The following is a 15,496-nucleotide window of genomic DNA, read 5'->3' on the forward strand; positions in this document are numbered from 1 at the left end:
GAACTTGATTAATTTCTGTGCCCCCCTCCCCCCCTAATTTCAGCTGTATGGGCTGTGATAGACCTGTATGGCCAGTGCGCACAAGTGTCCATCGTGCCACAGCAACGGGTATCACCTCCGTCGGCCCCACCCGCCAAGGTGGCTAGTCCCGAGGTTACCAGAGCGAGCATCACGCCTGCGCACAGTGTGTGTACGTACAAGGGCCCAAGCCTTTTACCACAAACAGCTGTCTTTGCCATGTGGCATGTGCCTGCCTTGGCAGGCACAGGCACATCACGAGGGTGGACCTGCCATGTGGTATATCTCCATGAGATACACCACCAACTCTGTACCAGCCACATGGCATGTACAGAGTTGGTGATGCACGTTATGGTGACACAGATTCAGTTTAATCGCATGGCAGATACAGATTTGGTGATGTGATTCTGCAACGAGCACATCGTTTATTGTTATGGTTCTATGCTGGTCGGTGCATGACATTAAATTGCTAAATAAGCTCTCGTCAAATATTAGCAAAGCAACACAGTTTACCTTAATTTTGTGCCCGTTTTGTTGTGTTCATTCGTAGTGCACCTAACTTAATAACATAAAGAAATTAATAGCATAGAGCAATTTTAAGCCGCTCAACTCTGTCAAAGTTTGTAACAGTCTTAGGACAAGTTTCTGCACGCTCGAGTAGCCTTTGGGAAGAATATAGTATCAGCTAAAAATAGCATTTGGAAGTTCTTGAATATTTGTAGCGATTGGCTTTCAGCTCGTGCTTGTTCCTTATACGCAGTATAACAGCTAAAGCTTGTTCTTTCTTGAGACCACTCTCGGTGATGTGCTCATGACCGCGCACGTCTTTCACCGTGGCGCAGCTGTCAATCACCAGTTCAACACGTGCTGCGGGAAGAATGTGGTCCTTCGGAATAACAACAAGGTGGCGTGCCGCTCTGCTGGCTTCAACCATGCCCTTGTGTTCAGTGCTGCCCCGTTGGAACTGGAGGAACTTTTTGAGGTGCGTGTAGTGTCAGTGCAGAAATGGGAACATCATTCTGATTGTCGCTCTTGTTGGTCAGTTGTACTGACAGTTTAGAAGTGAAGTGATGGGTTGGCTTTGTTAAGTGGCACTTTGGGACCAAAATCAGCCAATATAGTATAGTGAGTTTTCGCTGACCATCTCTTCATGTTCCCGACATAAGTGTGCACCTATTTACAAGTTTTCGTAGCTGAGGGCTGTAAACTGCTATAATTTTCCTTTTTTCAATAATAAACAAGAACTGTGGATTCAGTCCTTTGAATTGAGGTTGAACTGTGAGCAATATTATGTGCCTTTGCTGCAATTGAGGAGCAATATTTTTTGTTCTACCTGAGTTATCAATGCTTTTTTTTTCTTCTAATGTAAAAAGACGAAATATGTCTTGAGGTAAATTCTGTTGTAATACTTTTATTAGAAAATGTTCTTTGGTAGAATTTTTGTTTCAAGTGTTAATGAGGGCATTTTTTAAGCTCGGTTCAACAACCTGCAACTTTAATTGGACATAGCTGAAAAAACAGCGATTTTTACATTACTGCATGCTACCAAGATTCCCAGTGTATTGTGTGGGTTGTACATTGCTGTGAAGGTCATATCATTGAGCTAATCAGGCCTTAAGTAAGGAAGGAGCTGTTTGGAATATCTTGCAAGCTATATGTTGTAGAAAAAAATCAACTGCACGTTTAAAATTAGCCACAATATACTTGAGTTCCAGCAAAATTTATCAAGAATTCAAAAAGAAGTTATGAACTTTCTAAGCCTCTTACTTTGACAGAAGCTAGAAGATTGGTTTACTGTGTCTGTCCTGTGGCACCATCATCACCATTATTGCTGTATCATAGCTATACTACCTTATCATCAGCTCCTTTCTTGACATATATATCGCTAAGAAAAAGGGAAGTCTGTCCACTATACTGCCCCTTCTTGGGACCTGGGCCTTGTAACCATTGCATCATTTGCACTTTGAAAATAGGGGACAGTTTACAGGAAGTCATGCGAACTTACAAAGAGCTATAGCATGTACGTCTTGGAAGCCACCGAAGACAATATGCTGTAGGAAGTGAAGGGATGCATATTCCAAAGTTGTTGAGTTGTTAGTGTCTGGCTATGGGAGCCCATTGTAATCAGTTGATTACAAGGGGCTTCGATACAACTTCATCTCTCTCTATGTTTTTTTTATGTGCTCTTGTGATGGATAATCTTAAATGTGCAATGGCACACTAAACAGCAAAAGGTAATGCTGTTGGCCTATTTGGTGTTGCATTGTCTGAAGTGAACGACAGTGCATACAACACTGACGAAGAGAGAATGACAACACGAGTAGTAACAACCTTTTTTCTTATTGTGCCAAGGCAGTCAAGAAAAACGTTGTTAGTCAGCACTGGTGTGCGTTGTTCTATGCAGAATTATTCAATCATATGAGTTGCAAAATTCTCCATAAGCTCCATGTATCGAAATCTGGACACGTCATGCCCCCCCCCCCCCCCCCTGTCAAGAGTGAGCAGATTGTCACGCCACCTGGTTATCTTCACGCCCACTATCAATCGCATTATTTGTGTTTTGTGTCGCCGCTCCCAGGTGCCACGAAGATCAGCTAATTATGCCAACTGCGTGTCCTGATTTTGGAACGCAGTTTCGCAACTCGTATAATTGAATAACTCTGTTTCTGTGTTCATCCATGTGGTATACACTATTATTCACTTCAGGCCACACTTAACACTTCTTATGTTCAGGCCACACTGAACACTTTTTTTTTATAAGATAGGTTGGGGCATCTTTACTGTATAGGTTTGGCTGTTTGATGTATGACGCTTTTTCGCTCGTGTCCTTCTCTGCAGCCACCTTGCAACTAATGAGTATGCCTGTTAAATCACTTCTGTGAAAAAATCCACACTTATCTAGTGTGAGCAAGCACTTTTGCAAGCTTTGAAGTTTGAAGAACATGCTCATTTTGGTGTTTGTTTCTGCTGTTAAAAAAATATGTTCTGCGATTCTCTGGTTTGTTTTTTTTTTCCTTACATGGTTAGGTTCAAGTGGAACAAGTGAGCACAGTCTGGGCCGGTGCACTGGTGCTGGGCCTGACGACGCTTGCACCCGAACCAGGTGTCCCGCTTCCCCCTACAGCCCTCCGTCTTCCAGGCCACCAGTCGTGGCTCCTGGTTGGCTCCCGCGTCTTCCACAATGGCACCCTTCTGAGGGACAACTACGGGCCATCCTTACATAGGCTGTCGGTTAGTTCTTGCCTCATTTTACTTAGAACTGTCCTTGCAAGCTGCTCCTGCAGTGTGTAACAACAGATGTCAAATGACGATGGTGTATCGTTGCCTAAGACTCTACTGTATTTTGCTCAATGATAGCCAGGACCATTTGTGGTACCATATTTATCTGTTTAGTCATAGGTGAGTCAAGTTAAGTACTTATGAGCCAGCTAAAGATGTTTTGCGTACGCATTATTCAAGCCTATAACACATCTTCCTAGGGCTACAAGTTAGTGTTAACACTTGGTGTAAGCTAAGTTAGTGTAAGCTAAGTCAAATTATTTAGAACATATTTGCACGCTCACTGTGCGACCATATGGTAACATCAACTGTGATGAAGCAGTGGCTTTTTTGTACATAGTACAGCAGCCAGTGGTATAGCAAAGAGGTGAGTTGTCATGCATGACGGTGCACAAAAAGTGCTTGCATCATATTCTCTTACTAGAAATTCTGTACATGTAGCTATCGACAGTGTACCAGCTAAAATGTTTTTTTGCCTCTTGTACAGGCTGGTGAACGAATTGGTGTCCAGCACTGCTTTGATGGGACGCTCCGTGTCCACCTCAACGGAGAGGACTTGGGACCGGCGGCTTCCAACTTGCCAAAGGTTTGTTCGGCTCTTATGTCTCCTGCCCCACTGTCATGTTTCTGCGTTTTTAAATACCTCTTTGCAGTCACAGTAAATTCTAGCTTAGACTCGGAGGTGGGCTTAGATTTGGGGATTCAAATTACATGCTCAGGTAATTCTGATAGGCTAGTTGGTTGTACGAGGTTGTCTACATTTAAGGTGAACACTGAGTTAGTATTCAGAGCCTCATAGAAGCTGATGCCTAAAACATTGCTTGAAAAATTATCGTGTTTATCTACTTTACAATAAGACATCATATAACAGACTTGTTATCGGGTTTATCTACACCATAATAAGACATCATATCACGAGCATTTCCACCATGAAATGCAGTAAACATTCTAGTTTTACTCACTTGAATACTAACGATGTGTTCTCCCTAGGTGTGGCAGACCCTGTACATGATGATTGAGAACAGCAGCATAAAAGTTTAGGAAAACATGAACAATGGTACATACAGACAATGTTGTGTGTGCAATTACTTGTGTTTCCCTAAAATCTTGCACTGCTGTTCCAAAGAAGAGATACAAATCATTACGGACTTGTACACCTGACAGACCTCCTTGGTGCAGGTCACTTAGCCTGCTAGCCACCATCTTATCCAGCGTATAATGAATGTTTCTTGGTCATGCAGGTTCTGTACGCAGTCCTAGACTTGTACGGAATGCTGGAATCGGTGTCTCTGTGCAGTAGCAGCATTGTCCCTGCCACACACTCGGCGGCCACCAATTATTTCGATTGTGCCGAGGTAGGGTGGCAAATCTCCTTGGAGATTGTCGACTATGTGTGCTCTTCTTAATCACGTCTTTTTACTTGTTGCTTTTGTGTGCAATTATGCACACTTATCAGCCGATCATGGTTCAAATAGGATCAGACATCTCAGAAATAATCCGAGGGAAAGGCCTGTGTGGTGTCTGTGCTTCCTGTCAACATTGCTTTTTTCCCCGACATTGCAGCCAAGCCAAGGCACGCCAAGCAAAGAGAGAGTGGGCCAGGAGTTTCATGAGCAGCACGGCCGCAATGTACGGCTGTGTGCAGGCAGCATGGGTGCATGCCGCACGACTGGCTACGGACACGGCCTCCTGCTCTCCACCAAGCCTCTTCCTCGGTGCCAGCTTTTTCAGGTGCAGTAGAAGCTTTTCTCAGAATACTTGGTTCATATAGAACAATGGACGTGCTGCTCAAACTCGAATAAGACAGCACACAGTGCTCCGTTCAGTCTTTTTAATGCTTTTTTATTGCGCTAGCTCATAGCTAGTTTCTAGTTGATGTGCAAAGGGCAAATTGATCATTTTAATAAACATAGTTGAAGGGTGATACATGCACATCAAAACTGCTCTAACGAGCACATTTGTTCGCTTTATGTGACCATAGGAAATTGTTTTGGTGGGAACATAGTGTGTAAGCTTAGGGCTTGTGGGCAACACGCTTTCCCCTCGCTTTGCTGCTTGCTAGCTTTGTGGTAACAAGTGCTATGCATGCCACTCACTTGGTGGCACACCAGACCCCTAAGCATGAGGGTGCCTCAGTGGCAGCGTTATGGATAGGGGGGTGACAGCATCCAGTGTTCGACACAACATCGAGCAACATCACACAACACAATAGTTCGACTCTTTGGCCCAGTATGGCAGCAATGCAGTCAATACAGTGCCACCACCCTGTGTGAAGGGATGCTGCCATTTAGACGCCTTACCTGTGTTCACGGTTAGACCGAATATAGAGCAACATCACCCAGCGTGATAGCTCCACTCTATGGTGGCGACGCGTTCAATAGGTTGCCACTCTGTGTAAAGGAAAGCTGGCATTGAAGCACCCTACTCTGCATGGCTCACTTTGCACCGTCCATGCAGACACATCGATAAAAGTTGAAGGTAGCCTTAATTTTGCCTGCACAGCACATCAACAGTTCTTCCGGGTGGTTGCTTTTTCTGTTTCGTATTTCTTAGTTTTCAGTTTGATGCCCATGCAGTGCTGCTGCCTTATCAAACTTGGCATGCCTTAGGCTAGAGTGTCACTCAGCTGTACATGTAAACTTGAAATGTCAGTGCAAGAAAAGCGACTGCTCTGATTGTAAGCAATTGCATGGCCTAGCGTACAATAGCAGCAGCTGTGCTATGCTTCATAGGGAAGATGGCATATTCGTTTAGCCTGTACCGGCTGCAGTAGTCATCTGGTTGGGTTTATTGTGTCATTGCTTTTGAAATCGGACAATTAGTGAAATGTAACCCTCGTCTTCATGATCTCGTGTGTATTCTAAATGTGTGATTACTCTTTTTATCTTTTACTTTCTTGCCATGCGTTCAGCGCTAATGTCACTCATGCCAAGTTTTCTGGTTTTGCCGTGAAATTCGGGAAAGCAGCTTTGACTTGATGTATTCGTAACCAACCTTTTCCCAGCAAGTGAAAGCAGATAAAGTTCTCAAATAATGCTCCTAATGAGGCAGAGCTCTTTTGTGCATGATTTTTGAGTGCCCTTAGTAGCTATCACTGTCGAAAAGAGGGCTTACCCAAGTGGTGCTGAGGTTTTCAGTATTTTTCAGAGGCTCTGTATAGCCACATATGGTAGCTTCAATGTCACTAGACCTTCCAGTGTTCCTGCTGAAAAAATTGAAGCAGGACTGGTAGTTGGGCTAGTTTGGGAAAACATTAGGTGTGCTTTGCTCGACTGGAATTGACAGTGGCTTTTCCCCGGGTGACATTTCTCAGGTTCGGATTGATCGTCTGAACAGCAAGTGGAGTTCCTCCCTGCAAGTGGGCGTTGTTGGAGAAAACCCCGAGAAGCTTCACTTTCCCCTGAGTGCCCTGAATCTGCGAAAACTGGCATGGGTGATATCTGGCGACTCCGTCTACCACAACGGAATCAAGGCAAGCACATTTAATGTGGAGGGAGAGAGAGAGTGTGTGTGTGTAGCATGTGCGCATTTCTATTTTTCCTACAGCCTCGTAAAATTTCCCATGTTGAGAACTGCTTCCAAGCTTTCACAATTGTTTATCAGATGAATTGCAGATTGCCTAATTGATACCCTATCTTCTGACTGCTTTCAAGTTAATTCTTCCCTATTCACTTATTTTGTTTGTTTATTTATATATTTACTTATTTAGGGGCTTGTTTGAGAGAGAGAGATAAAGCGTATTTTGTTTTTTGACTGTTTGTTAACAAAGTAAGTAACAGTAAGTAAATTGTACAAACAATTGCAAGTGTTCTGACATGGTTAGAAATTCATTTATGGGGTAGACAAAAAAAAATTTACAAAGTGATGGAGCACTGAAAGGTTTAGGGAAATGTACTGCTCATATGCCCATCTGTACAAGAACAGTATATCCTAATGTTAAAATTACACCACTGTCTAGTTCTCGAAGGTGCTGCAATGGTAATACCACTGTCCGGTGAAGAGAATTGTGGTAAATTTACAGAATTTTGCAGAAGTTTCAAACATTCACTAGACAGTGTTTTGGAAGCGTGGTTAGATGCAGGTCTCAAAGATACAAAGAGAATGGGAAATTTCTGTCATAATGGGCAATAAATAGATGTAAACCCTACAAAAGCTTCCAAAATAGGGGTATTTGCGTGTAAAGTTTACGATCTAACAGAAAAATTCATACCAAAACGCACTATCACGTGTAATCATCGCGCCCCATGGTACAACGCCCACTTGAAAAGGCTGTCTAACTGTAAGAAGCGCCTTTATCGTTCTGCCAGGAAATCGCCAACTGATTCCCGATAGGAAGCTTACAGATTAGCATCGAACGCTTACATATCTGCACTAAATGCTGCTAAATCTTCATTTTTATCCCAAACCTTGCCATCCATGCTTAATAATAACGTTAGAAAGTTTTGGAAAGTCATAAATCCGCCACATGATAACAGTATTTACTTAGAAGACGCATCGGGCAATTCCATTTCCTTGAGTGATTGTGCGGCTGTGCTCAATGATACATTCACGAAAAACTTTTCTGTTCCTTCCACAGTTAATGCTCCTAGCGTGCAGACATATAATTTTCCTGTAATGTCCTCCATCTGTATCGAAGCGCCAGGTGTGGCTAAGTTGATTGCTGGACTTAAATACCATTCTTCTCCAGGTTACGATTTAATAGACCCGAAGTTTTTGAAGAATACAAGTTCATTTAGTTCTATTATTTTAACAAAAATATTCCAGCAGTCACTTGACACATCTACGCTACCCATACAATGGAAAATAGGTAAGGTGGTTCCACTCTTCAAATCTGGCCAAAAAACATCCCCCGCAAATTACCGCCCTATATCTTTAACTAGTACCTGCTGTAAATTACTGGAACATATCATGTTCTCACATCTAGTCAATTTCCTTGAATCAAATTCGTTTGTTACATCTGCACAGCACGGTTTTCGCAAATCGCTCTCATGCGAAACACAGTTAAGGGGAGACGCTCCTCGAAAGCACTTTTTTTTTGTTATTCAACTTAGAGCTTCAGAAATTGGACCACTGATGCAGTTTTTCCTCCTGATTCCAAATCTGTAATCAGTTTTTACATAAGTGCAATAGTTTGGGAGTTGTGTTTCAAGTAATGGTGAAACTTGATAAGTTTTCCGGGAACTTTCGCGCATACTAAATGTTCATGCAGAGAGTTGTTCAATGGCTCCTTTTGCTCCCTATTAGCCATAGAGTGCCGATATCTAGCTAGAAATTGTGCTCCAACTTTGAAACTATGAAAAAAACATCTGTGTAGCAAACTACCCTTTTTTTTCCACTCGACCACCATTAAATTTATTAATAGATATTTACAGCTGATAGGTTGTGCTGATTCAAGTAGATATCGGCACCCTACGCACTCTCCTCAATGTGTGTGCCAAATTTCGTCGTCGTATGACCATTCTAAGTGCCCGAAACACTTCCCGCAAAAAAATGCAAATTGGCCAAAATTGCGAAATGAGAAAAACGCGTTTGAAAGTTTGAAAGTCTGTATTTACAAAAATGAAAAACGCAGTAGCACGAAACTTGTGCTGAACACATACACACATGTCCAGAGGGAATATCAGTTGTCTAAAACTCTCCAGCACCGTAGGTTTTCCCTTCCCGGCTGGTGCGGCAGGACTCTTCCACCCGGGCCCTCTTGGCTGCACTGCGACGGTGTGCCCTCGCCTCAGCGGTCTGACGCACATTCATCTTGTGCATGCGCATGCTGTCTCGGCGGTCGCTGAGGGTAACCAGGGCCTCCGAAGGAAGCACCCCAAGCTCTTCCAGCACCTTTTCAAAGCTCGCGTGGCCCCGGTTGAACCACAGGACTGCAATGGCTGTGGCTGTTTCCACAGCAGTCCGGGAAGCAAACCGGGTCTTTGGACACAGCAGCCATATTTTGCTGTTCAGGGACTCGGCCGCGTTCTGTGTCTTGCCGTGGAGGCACCGGGCAAGCAGCTTCGCATCTGTGAGACGCTTGTAGATTGGGAGGACTGCCAAACCCTGGGCCTTGGTCAGGAGGGGGGTGTGGCACGGTGCAGGCTGGCCCTGCGCCTCAGCACGTCGGTGCTTGCACCACGAGTCTGGGCCTGCAGGACAGAACTTGTGACTTCCAGCACCGTCTGTTGAGCACGAGTGCAAACATGAGGCCCATATGGCAGTGTACATCTTGTGGACATTTCCCCGATTGTTCACAATGGCCACCTGAAAGTAAGTTTGAAGCTTCTGGATGGTGGTCTCCTTCAGCTTCTCCCCTCGTGGAAGTGGCGTTGGCAGCTTCCGCAGGCCGGTGCCCAGACGTTTCGCCACGTGGTTGGTGCACTCCTCTTTTTCAATTGGAGTGTCAGGGTACACGTTGGCATCACAGACCCCGTTGTAGGCCTTGCTGTCTCCATCGCTTAGGAAGATGGTGAACCGCAGGGGTGTCTCATAGTCCACAGTCCTCTGCCAAATGCGCACTGCAGCTTCGGCCTCCATGGCATGCGAAGAACAGTCGCAATTCTTCTCACAAACGGGATGATGAAACGCCTGCCATGTTTCTTCATCGCCTCCCATGTCGTTATGCAAACTGCACGCCAGGCAGAAGTTGGAAAGCACTTCATAGTCCAGGCACAAACCAGTGTCCAAGGACACTACAGTTCCCACACCATTGTGGCTTTTGTGGCCTCTTTTTTGCCATGTGCCGTCAAACATGACTGGCACGTCACTGTTACCAGCCACCTCTTTGGTGACGCTGCGTGCCCTTTGCATGTTTTCACAGACAGCCTTCACTGCCGCACTGTGAATCTTTTTGCCGATAGCATGGAAGGTCTTATGGTGCATAGGGTTTGGCAATCCAACTACTGCACAAAATCGTGAAAGTTGCTCATGCCCGATACCGACGGCACGCGCTGCAAGCACCACTTTCAGGTTCACGGCAAAGGCGTCACGCGAACTCCCGCTGTCGTAGCTTCTGCTTGCACCGCGGCCGCCATCTGACGCGACCCGCTTCGACGAGTACGCGGACGAAAGGATGCTCTCCGAGCACTCCGCATTCTCGCAGTGTAGCTCCAGAAACGCCGAAAGGCCTTTCCGCTTTTTATTCGGTGCCCGAACTGCGAGTTTACTCTCGTGACAAACGGGGCATGCCGCGCCTGCGACGACGGCCGTCAATGCACCCAACTCGCACAGCACTACGCTTTCGGCACGATCGGCATTCGGCCTGACGTCGTTTTCGAATAACGCGATCTTTTTCTGCGATGCACTCACAAAATTCACTGCAGCGTTGATCTCGTCGTCGCAGTTGCCATGGTCGACGTTGCCGTGGTCGATGTTAGGCCTACCGGCCGCTGGCCCGTCGCGGACATTTTCGTTGGCGGTGGCTTTCTTGTACGTCCTCCGCCGCTTCCCTCTGAACTTGTTCTTACTTCTGTATTTCCGATGGTCGGCAACGGCCTTTTTCGGGCTTGCCATCGCACGAAAACAGCGAAAAATAACTCCGGAAAACAGTGAAGCGAACTACGGCAAGAAAACACGGGTGCTGTCAGCCAATGGCGGCCCTGCGTTAGTGGCGCGCGGTTTGAAACGGCGGGAAAAGACTGTTTTTGTTGCTTTTTTTTTAGATTTTTCGTGAACGTACGAGACTTCAAGAACCGGGATCGTGGAGAGTAAGGACAACTCTACACGAGCCAGCGGCCGCAATATGGCGGACAGCTCTCTTCGCGGCCCCGCGAGCACGCGAACAGCAGCCCGTTTTGTGTAAATTTCGTGATGCCGCGCGTCACTGCCGCTCACTCAGACGCGTTTTTCACTGACTTCTGATGCTTATTTCGCTGTGATATTTTCAGATGTCAAAATATAATGTATAAAGATGATAAAGCAACAAAAAACAGAAAAGGTGAAATTTGGAAAAAAAACGCGACTTTTCGACCCGCGTCTCCCCTTAATATCTTTTACTCACAAGCTACATCGCATTTTAGACCAATCATCAAAAGCTGACTGTGTTTATTTAGACTTTTCTAAAGCCTTTGACAAGGTATGCCACAAGCTGCTACTACACAAACTAAGCAAACTCCAACTTGATGACACCATAATGAAGTGGATTGTATGTTTCCTTGATAATCGCTCGCAATTTGTTTCAGCTAATAATCATAACTCTTCACTCAGCCAGGTTTCCTCTGGTGTCCCCCAGGGATCTGTTCTTGGACCTCTTTTGTTTCTTATTTACATTAACGATCTGCCTTCTCTTATATCCTCTAATGTTCATTTGTTTGCCGACGACTGCGTAATTTTTCGGGAAATAACTGCTGACAACGACTCCTACTCTCTCCAATCAGATCTAACTAGTGTAAGCAACTGGTGCAAAGAATGGTTAATGGAACTTAATGTCACTAAATGTAAAGTAATGCGTGTATCGAGAACTACTAGTTGTATGCCTATATATTACCTGAACAATACACCACTTGAAATCGTTTCCTCTTACAAGTACTTAGGTGTTCATATTACCAACAATTTAACTTGGACAAAACACATCGAATACATTATTAACAAGGGAAACCGCATGCTAGGTTATTTACGTCCAAACTTTTTTTCAGCCCCGTCTTCTTTAAAACTTCTTCTATACAAAACACTAATCAGATCAAAACTAGAGTACGCAACACCAGTATGGGATCCTTGCCCCGACAACTTACTCACCGCACTTGAACTTGTTCAGAATAATTCAGCCCGTTTCATACTATCAAATTACAATAGAACGGCAAGTGTAACGGCAATGAAAAGTAGTATTGACCTCCCATCTTTAGCATCACGACGTCGCATTTTTCGCCTAACTTTATTTCATAAGGTTTATTTCCATGCTTCTCTTCATGCTGAACTGCTTTCACAACCTCAGTACATATCATGTCGAATTGACCATAATCGTAAAGTTGAAGTTGTTTCATCTAACACTAAATATTTTGCTGAGTCTTTCATTCCAAAAACATCCCGAGAGTGGAACCACCTTCCCGCCGATGTTGTTTCCATACGCGTTAATCATCTGTTTCGTCAAGCATTAGCTAATATTGTATATTCAGGATAATCTATGTTTTTTCTATTTAAACACATGCTCTGTTTTTTCGATGTTTTGTACATCTTGTTACTCCCACTCCCCTCTTCAATGCCCATTGGCCTTGAGGGTATAATAATAATAATAAATAAATAAAATAAATAAATCTGTATTGCACGCCTTTCCTTTCTTGGAAAGCGCTCTCCACTTGCTACTTTCCTGTGACAAATGCTAGCACATCACATTGTGTCACACTCGTGACCTGGATGTGGTGGTTACACAGAATGTTTAAAAAGTCAAGTCTCATCGCGAGGGCAAAGCAATGGAACTGTGGTAGACACAAACTGAAATGTTGTACAAAGTAAGCCTAGCATTCACTTCTTCAGCGTACAACCTGGTGGAACTCGACAAAATGCTGGTGTAACAAAACAAGGCCACAGCAGTGAACGAAGCGACCATGAAGCCGATTGTTGCTTCAACACAGAGGGAGTGTGTGAACACAGCATGCACAGAAACACACACTACAACTGACTTCTTTGCGTTTCTGCCGTGCATGCAGGTGAAGGTTGGCTATGGACCCAACCTCGATTTTCTGCAGCAAGGCCACACGGTTGGCGTGCTAGTTGATCTGGAAGGTGGGCTTCACCTGTACGTCAACGGTATGGACCAAGGGGTGGCTGCCAGAGACCTGCCACCCATGTGTTACGCCCTGGTTGACCTTTACGGTCAGTGTGAACAGGTAAGGACGACAGAAGGCGACGCACTTCAAATAAAATGGCCCCAGAGGTAGTAGAAACATGACATAAAAGAGTTTTTTTGTCCATTTTTGTTCTATTTGAATATTTTTGACCCATGAAAGTATGACATTTTTTTTCTCTGGCTTGGGTTGCCACTTAACATCACCGTGAAGTAAAATGCTTATGTCGACAAGCCCGCTTGATGCAGTTACTGCAAAACCAAATAACAAAATGCGTTCTTTCAGGGCGAACTGTTTTAGTCCTCAGGCACCATATTTTCTTCATTTTTTGTCACTTTGAAAACAGGTGACGATCACAGAGTCTCACGATCAGGACAGCGAACCCGAGGCCGATTCGAGAGAAAAAGCGGACATAGATAACGGTATGTGGTCACGGTTTTTGTCATCGCCAATTGGACACATTTTTTTCCAAGCTTGTAGTAGAGAGTTGTGATTGTCACCTCCAGTTTTGTCTGATTTAACGATCACAATCTCGACTTTCAGGTGTGAAAGAGAAGAGAGTAAAGAACCTTCACAATGACATCCACGCCATCAAGAATTGCGAGTACCAAAACCTGTGCCTGAGGTTCAAAGCCATGCTTGGAATTCCTGGTGGGTAATTACCAGCAGCTCATTAGCTCCCATCTTGCGCCCTTCGTTAAGATGTCTTGAGGTTTCATTTGACCCTCTTTTGATGCCCAAGTAAAGGGAAAAACTGGAAGCTCATCACAGACAGGTTTGGTCCTTCAAGCACACCTTTCTTCTGAGCCCCCCCGAAACCCCTCTTCTTAGTTATATTGTTATTTAAATAGCCCATAACCTGTCAATAAAGTGTCCTGCCTTGGGCAAATCAACAACAGTGTTCGGGCTTGACTACACCTTTTGTGAGTCATTCATAGATGAGATATTTAAGGTGACAAGGGGCAAAGTGTCTGAAGAAGCAACCATACTTTTTGTGCTATACAGTGCTTGCCGAGTAGACGAACTTGCTAGGATTGCTATCTATTACGTCCTTATATTTTTGAATGAGAAGTGACTGAGGGAACGGTGGTTTGACTCAATGTGTTCTTTTAATTACCAAGGCGTACATGGACTTGCATGCAAATGTGCTCTTCATTCTTAATGCGGAAGACACATTTACCCTTAATATATGCCCTAGGTCAATGCAGAGTTGCACCACACATTAACAAACACATGAAAAGTGTGCTCCTGCTCATGTGTTTATGGTTTTCCTATAAGCCATCCAATGTGCCATTGTTGTTTCTTATGGGAATCTGAGCAATATCGGTCTTCGTGGATGTTTAGTTGTGTTGTGGTTCTTTTTTTTTTGCATAATGTAGTTATTGGGAGAGTAGAATTACGCACAAATGCGGATGTTATTGCATATGTGCAAGAGTCCTTCGCATATGTGCCTAGAATGTGCAAGAACTTGCTTTGTTATCATAGTGAAAGTGTAATTGGGTTTGGAGCGGGATGGCCCTTCACAGACACGCTCATTTCGCCGGAGAAGATGGGCGTGGCTGTCGTTTGCATACAGCAGTGCGGTTCACTGTTAGTAAGTGACCATGTCAGTTTAGCGTGTGTGCCTGTGTGCTTTGTTTCACAGACAACTACTTTGTTCCTGACATGAATCTGTGCTACTGCGAGACCTGCCACAAGATCCGTGGCGACGAGCCCTACCTCAAGGTTGGTGAACCACCCAGGGATTATGCAGTTCCCTTCGGGTGGTGCCGATTCCCACTCAGGTGAGCTGAATAATCAGCTGTAGTACTGAATTACAGTAGGTCAGTGTTTTTTTTTGTGTGTGTGTGTGTGTCCTGTCTGCTTGTAGTCAAAATTGTTAGTTTTTTGAGAATGCAAAGACTTTAAACAATAGCAGAGTATGGAACACGTGCCAAACATGCAGAGGAACAAGCAATTCAGGTTCATTCACACGTTAAACAGCAGTCGTTTGTGTGTGTGCCTCTGTGCATGCTATGTTCTCAACGCTCTGCTTGTGTTGAAGCAACAGTCGGCTTGAAGGTCGCTTCGCTCACTGCTGTGGCCTCGTTTTGTTACACCAGCATTTTGTCGAGTTTCACCAGGTAGCATGCTAAAGAAGTGAGCTGCTAGGCTTACTTTGTACAAAATTTCAATTTGGGTCTAGCGCAGTTCCATTGCTCTAATATTCTGACAGGAATGGCAGGGCTGAAGGATATTTTATTCACGACGAACTTTTCCGCTACTAAAAAGCTTTTCTTTCTGAGAAATCCGTACGGATTTCCTTGTGGCTTTGTGCTACAAATGGTTGGTTGTCTTCTTTCCCCTTCTTGAGCCTTCCTCCGCCTTGCCGATTTCCGCAGAACTCATTTGCAGCTCTTCCCTTATGTTCAGGTCATTAGTCAAGGTTTGTAAAGTAT

The 15,496-nt window shown here is 44.5% G+C and overlaps 1 protein-coding gene across 3 annotated transcripts in view; it reads left to right on the top strand.

Moving 5' to 3' along the window:
* Nucleotides 1–15,496, top strand: part of Neurl4 (neuralized E3 ubiquitin protein ligase 4) — a 39,126-nt gene that overhangs the window by 19,431 nt on the left and 4,199 nt on the right. For 2 of the 3 annotated variants that reach the window (XM_075888998.1, XM_075889000.1), the window contains exons 13-23: nucleotides 44–190; nucleotides 861–1,000; nucleotides 3,046–3,249; nucleotides 3,785–3,883; nucleotides 4,539–4,652; nucleotides 4,861–5,028; nucleotides 6,611–6,769; nucleotides 12,921–13,100; nucleotides 13,405–13,480; nucleotides 13,602–13,709; nucleotides 14,704–14,842. In XM_075888998.1, the coding sequence (XP_075745113.1) occupies nucleotides 44–190; nucleotides 861–1,000; nucleotides 3,046–3,249; nucleotides 3,785–3,883; nucleotides 4,539–4,652; nucleotides 4,861–5,028; nucleotides 6,611–6,769; nucleotides 12,921–13,100; nucleotides 13,405–13,480; nucleotides 13,602–13,709; nucleotides 14,704–14,842 (1,534 nt within the window). The remainder of the gene's footprint in view (nucleotides 1–43; nucleotides 191–860; nucleotides 1,001–3,045; nucleotides 3,250–3,784; nucleotides 3,884–4,538; nucleotides 4,653–4,860; nucleotides 5,029–6,610; nucleotides 6,770–12,920; nucleotides 13,101–13,404; nucleotides 13,481–13,601; nucleotides 13,710–14,703; nucleotides 14,843–15,496) is intronic. The other variant, XM_075889001.1, reaches the window with a different exon arrangement.

Source organism: Rhipicephalus microplus, chromosome 3 (genome assembly GCF_043290135.1).
Source record: "Rhipicephalus microplus isolate Deutch F79 chromosome 3, USDA_Rmic, whole genome shotgun sequence".
Classification (NCBI taxonomy): domain Eukaryota; kingdom Metazoa; phylum Arthropoda; class Arachnida; order Ixodida; family Ixodidae; genus Rhipicephalus; species Rhipicephalus microplus.